Consider the following 10,990-nt stretch of genomic DNA (forward strand, 5'->3'; position numbering starts at 1 on the left):
GCATACAATCCATCTTAAACATCTGTGATATTAGTCGTTTTCAATGCTATTTAGGGCAGATTTAGTAAGAGGAGCAGTAGGTTTAGGGCTCGGATTCAACAACTGTTTTCTCTGTCTCATCGCTGTATTAACAGTGAAGTAGATTAAATATTAGCTTGGTAAATAGTCTGTTTGCATTAATGGGAATCGTGCTACAGAATTTGATTTTATTTTTTTCAAAGGAGTCAGGTACATAAAGATCACGTGTAGTAGCCTAAAACTGTTAGATTTTATCGAAGCGTCTGGTCGTGATAAGCAACTTAAATGATTATGTCATTTAATTATCCAATAAAACTGAATGAATGTGTAGTTAACAAAATAACGAAGCAATCCGAGATGTAGATGAGTTTGTTTCTTCATTAGAGAAAAACAGCTGATAAAAACACCACAATAATCCACAGCTCCAGTCTTTCATTTAATTACTTGTGAATTGAAAAAGCTGTGAACAAAAATATCAAGAAATATGTTCATATTGCTTTCTCTAGTCAAAACATTATCTAGTGTGATTTAGTGGGGTAGAGAAATCTGCACGCATTAAACAATGAAAATGGTCCAAAAACTGTTCTTAATAAATATGTCGGTGGATTTTCATGTGAGAGAACAGGTCATTAAAAAAGAGCCATCTACGTTAGCTTGATTACCTGACACTGAATAAATTTTAAGCAATACTATTTAGGTGCAAATATTACTTTAAACATTTGAAAAGGAGAGGTGCTAAAATGACTGATCGTTACTGCGTCTGAGTGGGTCTTATCTGCACTATTGCAACCTCCTTATCTTGATAATTTGTATGATTTGCAATCTTAAGATGTGCCTTAATGTGCTGTCTCCAGATGTGTCTCCAATATGTTAATGTCACAAAACTGCAACAACACAAATAGGCTTATCTTAAGGTTGCTTCAATAAATACAATCATGCTAAATTTAGGCCTACTAAGATAATAACCTAGATAGCAATGTGCAGAAAAGGAAGAACTGAAGGCCCAATTAATCATCCTTTCATGTTAGTCCCAGATAGTTTAAAGGACAGCAGCAGATTAATAGGGAAATGGACAGATAAAGTCACACTGACTGCATTTAGCCTTCAGACTTGCGTAAACATGGTGTTTGTATGGAAAATATCAGCGCTGTGAGGTGACTGTGTGTTGGCATGACTACCGTCTGACACCATGATTTTAATATGCAATGTATGGAAAATCATCTCTGACGTGATGAGCTCAGGAAACACAGTAATGTGAAATACCTCACTTCAGGATGGGGTTTCTAACCTTTACAGCCTTGCTTAAACATGTATAGAACTCCCCTACGAACAGTTTACCTATTTTATTTCTGTAAGCTTTCAACAGAATGGTGAAGCACGATGACTAATTAAGCTAATTAAACTGGTCTTATGATAGTCTTTGAAAGGTCAGCCATGCATAAAGATAAAGATGATTAAATATTAGACATCAAATAATATAGGCTTGTTCACACATTAGTTCAATAATTAACCCCGCTGACAGATAGGCTTATCCAGGGCAGAGTAGAACACTTTTCTATAATTTGCCAAACCACACCTACAAGAAGTCAGGCGTCCTCAAGTCAGAATCCTGTTAGGAGTAATAGCACATTATTTGTAAATTCAAAAAAACTGTCTGTTTAAGAAATTAAAAAAAAAAATAGTATGTGAAATAACTAAGTATACTGTGATAAACTTTAACATTTTACATAAACGTTCCCTTTTGTGAGATGAAGCTGTTTGTCAATTGGGGGACAGTTATGGAGACTTAGAGGGGTTTCAAACTGTTTTGTATTTCTAAAAATAGAAATAGTTTACAAATATAAAAAGATTTGCAAAAATTCATGATCCACACATAAATACATGATCCACAAATATAATCCAAAAATGTGAAATTCTAATAAATGCATTTAATAAATTTTCAGATTATTTTTTATTTTTTATGTTTCAGCAATTGTTAGGCCTAGTAATTTTATCATGGGATAAATTAAATAAGTCATGTTATTATGCGGAGCACCCCTCAAAAATTAACCACAGTTTTATTATAGTAAAAGTAACCATTGTTTTTGGCGCACTGATTAATATTTGCATAACCACCGTTTTACTACAAAAAATACCTTTCATAAACTATAGTGTAGCAAAACCATGCATGGTTAATTTGTGGTTGTGGTTTGGACTATAGTTTTTTGTTGTAAAATCATGGTTAATTGTGTCCTGTTCGGGCATTTTCTGTTACATTTATAAGGCACTGTCGTGATTATCACCTTATTACCTTAGCTATATATTTGCATATACTAAAAACCTACCTGTTTGGTCACTGATGTTTAAAACACCAAACAGCTTTTGCGCGAGATTAATGAACCTCAACAATATTCCCCAGCCTACTAACCTCAGCAGAAATCACTGAATAATTTCAAAAACGACTACAAAGTCTACAACACGGAAACCCACGCGTCGCGTCATTCGCGTTTCCATTGGCTGCATCCAGTAGGACGTAGGACGCGCGCAGGTAATATAAGGGCAGCATCCTTGCCTCATGTCAACGCTTCATTGTCGTTTCTCGATGGCATAAAGACAAAGTTTTAGATTTGTAAGTCTTACTGAATCTCTTCTAGACTACGAACTTAACAATTGAAGCGATGTCTTTGCTGGTGCGGGATCGTCGGACGGTGCGCTTTGTGTTTTTGGGCGCCGCCGGGGTTGGAAAAACCGCCCTGATCACCCGTTTCTTGCAAGATCGCTTCGACTTCAAATACACGCGCACCGTGGAGGAGCTTCACGCTCTTGAGTACGACACAGACGGCGAGAGGGTGCGCATTGAGATCTTGGACACGAGCGGCAGTTATTCCTTCCCAGCCATGCGCGCTTTGTGCATCCGAACCGGGGACGCGTTTGCGCTCGTGTACGCCGCAGACCAGCCAGACTCCCTGGAGGAGGCGCAGCGGCTCCGCGAGGAGATCCTGGAGGTGAAGGGAGAGAAGTTTACTGGAATCACGGTGATTGAGAACAAAGCGGACCTGGGCAGCCGGGGTCGCCAGGCCACTGCGGAGGTGATGCGCGCGGTGGAGGAGGACTGGGGCGCGGGCTTTGTGGAGACTTCTGCGCGCACCGGAGAGAACGTCAACGGCGTGTTTCGGGACTTGCTTCAACAGATGAAGTTACCGAGCCGCGTGAGCCCGGCACTGCGCAGACGAACGCAGACAATGAGCAGAGAACTTACGGAGACGCGGAAAAAGCCCCCGTTGAAGAAGAACAACAGCTGTATCTTGTCTTAATAGACATTCGCGTGATATTATAGTTGTGCATCATACTGATGCTTAAGTGGTCTGGATCAGTAGACTCCACAGATATGTTGGACAGTTTTAATGAGACTGAATGGGTCTGATGCATTATCATAATCATTAAAGAGGTTTTTGCCTATGTTTGATCTCGTTAAATGAGAGCCAAAGTGTTATTTTATGAGGGAATAAATGCAAATGATGTTCTAATCAATATATGTTCTCTGTGCATTCTTTACCTTGTTTCATAAAAGGCAATATCAAATGACCTACTTAGGTTAAAGTAGACAAACACAACAGATGTGTTTTTTTAGTTTAACCAAGCATCAAAGAATAATAATTCAGTAATTTGATGACATTTTCTGTCATAATATTGGTCAGATCAATGAAGGACTGTCTTAAAAGGCTTTTTCAGCTATCCTGCTGTTCAACACAAAATATCACTTTGCATATAAGGCCTGTGCTACTTATGCTGTATGACCTGAGCTTTTCTCAGGAAATAAAGTCAGCTCTGCACCTTCCAGATGGCCTTCTGTTTGTATTAGTCTGTTCAACACCTCGACATTATCAGTACAGTAAAGGAACGGTTCACAAAATGAATCCAAGATTTAGATGAGTTTGTTTCCTCATAAGAACAGGTTTTAAAAAATTTACCATTACATCACTTGCTCAACAACGGATCCTCTGCAGTGAATGGGTGCCATCAGAATGAGAGTCCAAACAGCTGATAAAAACATCACAATAATAGACAAGTAGTCCAAATCACTCCAGTCCATCAGTTAACAACAAAGCTGTGTAACAGATCCATTAACTTTAACTTTAAGTTGTTGCTTTGGTCACGACATGAGTCCATATTTATAATAATGCACATGTACTGACAAGTTGGTTTTCATTTGGATATTTCTCTACTGATTCAGACAAAACTTTTCACAAACAAATGTAGTATGTATATATATATATATATATATATATATATATATATACACATATACATACATACATACATACATATATATATATATATATATATATATATATATATATATATATATATATATATATATATATATATATATATATATATATACATTATAGTGGCCAGTTGTGTGAGTTTGACCATAGAATATTTCATTAAAACATAGTTAGTTTGTAGCATATCAACTATTTTGAATCAACACCAGTTCCAAAAGCTTTATTCTATGTACAAGCAAAAATCTGATTTTTATCAGCTTTACAGCTACATCTACAGTAATAATTATTATTATGTATGAACAGAAGTAAAAACCACAATAACAAAATGAAATAAAAATGTAAAAAATAATGGCACAAACATCTGATCTATCACTATATGCAAGGCATGTTACATGTTATAGCAGTTGCTGACCGTGTAACTATGCGTAGGTTGATGTATTTTAAAATTGTTTAATATAGTCTGTGCGTAATTTATTCAGCTTTCAACAAGGGTGACATGTTTTATGCAAACATTAAGTACTTCCTTTCTCAATGCAACCATTCAACCCCTTTTTATATACGCTAAAATTATCTTACTGCCATGACAACCTTTTAGAGAGACACTTGTAATGTTTTAATCAGGAAATGTTGGGTGCATGCGTGCACTTGTGAATGGACTAGACAGGAGAAAGTCGTGAGAAAGAGAGCGAGAAAGCGGTCATGAAAAACAGTAAACACCCTTATTAGGAAACACTTCACAGAATTCACAAATATACACCTACACAGCTTATTTAAGTCATATATTCTCTTTAATTATTTGATTATATGAAAATACAGACATTTGCATAATTATTATTTTTTCATATTCATTTATTAAGAAGCTGTGAGAAATAGTTGAATACCATCATCTGAATATCGACTAAGCACTAAAATAAACATTAATAATTGTCAAAAACATTGAATATAACATTGTTTGTTACTGCTCACTGACCTTGTAACATTGTTTTGGTTTTGTATCACAAGGGCAAACTTTCTGTTTATCTAGCTTTCTATCCTCTTCTCACACCCACACTTGTACAAACATAAAAACGTGTGTAATGATAAGTTACATGGTATTTTTTCCCTCCGCAAGCTAAATGCATGCCCTTACTTGACCAGTTGCACACACACACACACACACACACACAAATGGCCGAAGATACACAAAGTGTTAAAAGCACGTGGGATAACTTGGCTAGATTAAAAACTAGAGCAAGATCATTTACTTTTCGAGGTTAGATACTAAACAGACATTACACCTGCTTGAATGAATGTGTATACAAACGCAAAAAGGGCACATGTGGCATAATTCAACAAATAGAACAATGTATAAAGCTAAATGCTGTATATATTTACCATTCAATTTATCATCAGGTAATTTAGACTTTTTCGGGTTTTTTTATTGTAAGATAAAGTATTAATTACTTAAAGTATTAAGTATTAATTAAGAATTAATTAAATTATTTTTCATTATTATTTTATTATTTATTATTTTAATTTTATTAATTTATTAATTTAAAATAATAACTATTTTTTTACAACTTAGTGGACTTTGAGTAGTATTTATACTCCATAGACTCAATAAAACGCATGATTAATGTTATAAATCATAAAGTAAAATTCATACGAAAACTATTTTTACCTTGCGCAGCGTTTACCAAAGTTAAATATCCGAAGTACACAAATAAAGTTTTTCAGAACGCGCACGCCGAGTCCCATGATGCTTCGCTGCGTTTGGTCAGAATTTAAATCGCAGCAGCCAATCAGAGGCGGAGATAACGAATCCAGCACAATTCAAAAAGTAGCAGCGACTCACTTCATTCCCATCTGAGCAGCGGGCCGACGCACAGCATTTATGCCCGTTTAATTTATGTCTATTGACGCGTGCTTCAGCCGGCGAATATACATCTTTTAGACAAGACGCTGTGTATATCGCGGGTTTTCGAGTTGTTGGAGTTATTATTTAAATGTAATTTTCTGTGGTTCGGATGTGGATGACTGGTGAATTGCGTGCGTGCGTTTCGGCATAAAGAACCAAAGAGCAAGGGACTTCGCTATAGTTATTTATTTTTCAGGACTCTAGGGTCCCTCATTCTGCTCGATTCGTCTTGTAAAGCTTGCAACGATGAGCGCCGGAATCGCAAAGTCGGCGAAACCGTCGGCACACGTCGACCCCAAATCCGCTCCCCTGAAGGAGATTCCTGACATCCTGGTGGATCCCCGAACGACGAAGAGATACATGAGGGGTCGATTTCTGGGAAAGGGAGGATTTGCGAAATGCTACGAGATCACAGATGTGGACACAAAGGAGGTTTTTGCGGGGAAAGTGGTGCCGAAGTCGATGCTGCTGAAGCCCCACCAGAAAGAGAAAATGAGCACAGAAATCGCCATTCACAAGAGTCTCGATAACCCGCACGTCGTGGGCTTTCACGGCTTTTTTGAAGACGATGACTTCGTGTACGTGGTGTTGGAAATCTGTCGGAGACGGGTAAGATCAGGGAAACCGATTTGAAAACAGACCGTCAACGGTCGGTATTCCTGTCAGTGGCTGATAATATATAGCAGCGCTTCAAACCTAACTCAGTAAAATATAACATTCTGTTGTGAGTAACGGGTACCTAGTGTGATCTTTCAAAACGCACGTCTTTTTTTTTATTTATTATATGCTATATCTAAGCTGAAAGAGCTTCAACTTTCTCCCTTACGCCGCTAGTGGATTTTAAACGGGAGGATGTGACGTCAGTTGGTTTTGTTTCTCGCAGAGATCCCTCAAAAACAATACATATTTACTTTAATCACTTTTATTTATGTGTACTTATAAAAGCTTTTTTCTTTTGTGCATTCTGTAAATTCAAATAATATTTTGAATTTCCTTACCTTTTTCGCTTTTGACGAATTTTAGTCCTCTTGGCCATTTTTGTGAAGGAAGTGAAGTTAAAAAACAGGTTTGTTGGAAGTTCACGTCTGGCTATATTTTGGTGCTTAATTTTTATGCTTTCCATACAGTCTCTCCTTGAGTTGCACAAGCGGAGGAAGGCAGTGACGGAGCCTGAGGCCAGATACTTCATGCGACAGACTATTCAGGGTTGTCTGTACTTGCACAATAACCGGGTCATCCACCGTGATCTCAAACTTGGAAATCTATTCCTCAATGATGACATGGATGTAAAAATCGGTGAGGGAAAAATTTGTTCTTTGCCTTTCCCCCCTCCCCCAACCCCCTGACCTTTTTTTAATCAAGACTATATGTCCATTTTCTCTCTCTCTCTCTCTCTCTCTTTAGGTGACTTTGGTTTGGCCACCAAGATTGAGTTTGATGGAGAGAGAAAGAAGACTCTGTGTGGCACTCCAAACTACATTGCCCCAGAGGTGCTCTGCAAGAAAGGCCACAGCTTTGAAGTAGACGTATGGTCACTGGGATGCATTCTGTAAGTCCGATGATGAATTATACAACAAAAACATTTGATGTGAACTTCATGAAACTTTCTCTTATGGGATTTTTTTGTAACCGATCATGAGTGATTGTTCATGGAGATGTATGTTCATCAGATATACACTGTTGGTTGGAAAGCCACCGTTTGAGACCTCCTGTCTGAAGGAAACCTACATCAGAATCAAGAAGAACGAGTACATGGTTCCTAAAGTATGTATTTTGCGTCACCTGTTATACTTCGATGTTGGCTTGAAATGGAAACCATTTTTTATTTGTTAACTGTCTCTCCTGTTAACTATTCCTTTGAATTCTATTTAGGTAGACAACTTGCTAGATTTTGTAACTTCTGTTAAATGTCAGATTGGTTGAAATATGCTTTTTTTTTGTGTGTGTGTGTGTGTGCGTTTTAGCACATTAATCCAGTAGCTGCTGCTCTGATTCGCCGGATGCTGGACGCTGACCCTACTCGCAGACCTTCTGTGTCCGATCTGCTGGCTGATGAGTTTTTCACCTCTGGTTATGCTCCTCTCCGGCTGCCCACTTCCTGTCTCACTGTACCTCCCAGGTTCTCAATCGCCCCCTCCAGTCTGGATCCCGCCCTCCTTCGCAAACCCCTCTCATCACTTAATAAAGGTATGTGTGTAGATGAATTATTTTTTTAGAATATATCTTTTATCTGGGCACAGTTACTTTAGTTTTTTTGGCATTCCCCTTTTTCACTGAAAATCTGTTTAGGAATATTTGACGTGAAATTTTTCCCTTTTCAGTTGCCTTTTAATCTATCTTCTGTATGTACAGGAACAGATAGTCCTATTGAGAAAATGGGGAAACTGGAGCAGCCACAAAGGGAAGATCTTCAGCAAAGGTCAGTTTTATCCCTGTAGATGCTATCAAACGTTTAGTTTTTTTTTGAACGCTGATTTGGCCAATAGTATCAAATCCATTTTTATTTTATTTTTTTTTGTGAACTGACTTGCATCCCTTTTATAAACGTATGGTAATATTAGTATTTAATGGTTTTATCTACATTTCTGTACAGGGATGGAGCTGAACAACCTGACTGTCATCTAACTGACATGCTGCAGCAACTGGCTAGCCTCAATTCGGCCAGACCGTCTGAGAGAGACTTTATTAGACAAGGTAATCACATGGATTTCTGACAATGAAGAGCTGATATGTTTTAATGGAAAAAGGAGTTGGAGCTAGGATAAAAAAAAATCTATAAAATTGTACATAAAGCCACAAAAATATGGCTAAATGCTATTAACAAGCACTGTGCAATGATTTCTTTTCCCTTTTCTAGAGGAAGCAGAGGACCCTGCTTGTATTCCTATCTTCTGGATTAGTAAATGGGTCGACTACTCTGACAAATATGGCCTTGGTAAGACCCTATACTGACAGTGACATGCTCAAAACAAATATCCAAAGTGGAATTTGTTAGTTGCATTGAAGTTTTATTTTAAAGGCAAACATGTAACTTCACTTTAAAAAAAATTGTTGAAATGAGGCAAGTCTTTGAACTTTTACAGTGACCTGTGGAAATTTTATTATGGCAATTACCCTAATTAATGAAACCTTTTAGGATTTTGGATAAATGAGAACTGCAGTTCAAAATAACAATTTAGGTGTATCGGGGTTATTTGTGGAGTAAACTACTGCTAGCTGTAGTTTAGTGCAAAGATCCATCAACCCAAAAAGAATGAGCAATCCGCACGAAAACTTTTACTGGATACTTGATGTCCAAAATATCATGCTTTGTCTTAATTTATGTAGAGGAAAAAATGCCAGTCTTGCATAACTGCGGGTTCCCCACCCCCCCCACTAATATTTGTGCTAGTTTTCTTGAACATGCAGAATTTTTAAATGGTGCTTTTATTCAGATGTTTTGTGATCATTCCAATTATGTGCAAGAATGAAATTTTGTAGCTTTGTGATAAATGACGCTACTTGTGGGTTCTGCAGAAATATTGCCTGTATGCTAATAGTTTTCCCCTTAATAGGTTACCAGCTGTGTGATAACAGCGTAGGCGTTCTGTTCAACGATTCCACTCGTTTGATCATGTACGCTGACGGTGACAGTTTGCAATACATCGACCGCAACACTGCAGAATCCTACCTCAGTGTTCGCTCTTACCCTTCTGCACTCTCAAAAAAGGTCTGTGTGCACTGGAAATAATACAACAAATGACATTTGATATAAGAAATAAAATGTATATTTATGAATTAATTTTTTTTGGTGTAGATTACACTTCTCAAGTACTTCAGAAATTACATGAGCGAGCACTTGCTGAAGGCCGGGGCGAACATAACGCCCCGTGATGGGGATGAACTGACCCGGTTGCCTTACCTCCGCCACTGGTTCCGCACAAAGAGCGCCATCGTCCTACACCTGAGCAACGGAACGGTGCAGATCAACTTCTTCCAGGTGAGACTTTTAAAATCGGTCAAGTGCTTGATTTGGGTGCTTTTTGATGTCAAACAAGATGTGCAAGTAGCTAAACCGGAAGACTGAGCCATTTCCTCTTTGTTCCCTACAGGACCACACTAAGCTTATTTTGTGTCCACTGATGGGCGCGGTGACGTACATCAACGAGAAGCGGGAGTTCTACACCTACAAGATGAGCTTAATTGAGGAGTTTGGGTGCTGTAAAGAGTTGGCCAGTCGTTTGCGCTACGCTCGTAACATGGTGGAGAAGCTCATGGCTTGCAAAAGCACCGGCACAGCTGCTACTTCTGCCCGTTAACCCACTGATGTCACATTTGTATAGCTTTTGAGTTTGACATTTCCGCAGTCAATCTTGTCAGTTTTCTGGGTTCTACACTATGACTTCCTCCTCTGGATCTGTTTACTCTTATATTTTTCCGGGTTTGTGACCATGCCAGCTCGCTGTATCATGTGAATGCTCTTGTACATGTTTTAATATTTTAGATCTTGTCTGTTAACTTTCTTTGACTCTTGTGTATAAAAGCTTTTGGACGTTTAATCTTTTAATGTGTAAGAGAATATTTGAAAAGTTGGTTTTCCAAAATAAAGATCTTTTTTAGAGAATTTTCATTGTTAGATACTGTTAATGACAATTACAGGTTTATAATTGAGTTGAATTAAAACCCAGATGTATTGAAAAAGTGTTTGGTGTGTTAAATCAAACATGAAACCTTGCGATCTATTGGTCTCCTAATAAGATATTGAAGAGGGTCTACTTTTTGTGTGCGCATATAGATGCATACACATGTGAACATCTGACATTGATTA

At 37.8% G+C, this 10,990-nt stretch overlaps 2 protein-coding genes across 2 annotated transcripts; both read left to right on the plus strand.

Annotated features, from left to right (window-relative positions):
* Window positions 1-70: 70 nt before the first annotated feature.
* rasd3 (RASD family member 3) lies at window positions 71-3,522 on the plus strand. Its single transcript, XM_043242291.1, has 3 exons — window positions 71-158; window positions 2,417-2,545; window positions 2,652-3,522. Exon 3 carries the CDS (start codon window positions 2,676-2,678, stop codon window positions 3,309-3,311), a length of 636 nt encoding a protein of 211 aa, XP_043098226.1. The 5' UTR covers window positions 71-158; window positions 2,417-2,545; window positions 2,652-2,675; the 3' UTR covers window positions 3,312-3,522.
* A 2,567-nt stretch (window positions 3,523-6,089) lies between these two features.
* Window positions 6,090-10,863, plus strand: plk1 (polo-like kinase 1 (Drosophila)). The gene is made up of 11 exons (XM_043241895.1): window positions 6,090-6,792; window positions 7,311-7,479; window positions 7,588-7,732; window positions 7,854-7,947; window positions 8,148-8,370; window positions 8,536-8,602; window positions 8,777-8,877; window positions 9,041-9,118; window positions 9,738-9,892; window positions 9,980-10,162; window positions 10,275-10,863. The coding sequence occupies exons 1-11, from the start codon at window positions 6,430-6,432 to the stop codon at window positions 10,479-10,481; spliced, it is 1,785 nt and encodes a 594-aa protein (XP_043097830.1). The 5' UTR covers window positions 6,090-6,429; the 3' UTR covers window positions 10,482-10,863.
* Window positions 10,864-10,990: the final 127 nt, after the last annotated feature.

Source organism: Puntigrus tetrazona, chromosome 1 (genome assembly GCF_018831695.1).
Source record: "Puntigrus tetrazona isolate hp1 chromosome 1, ASM1883169v1, whole genome shotgun sequence".
Classification (NCBI taxonomy): domain Eukaryota; kingdom Metazoa; phylum Chordata; class Actinopteri; order Cypriniformes; family Cyprinidae; genus Puntigrus; species Puntigrus tetrazona.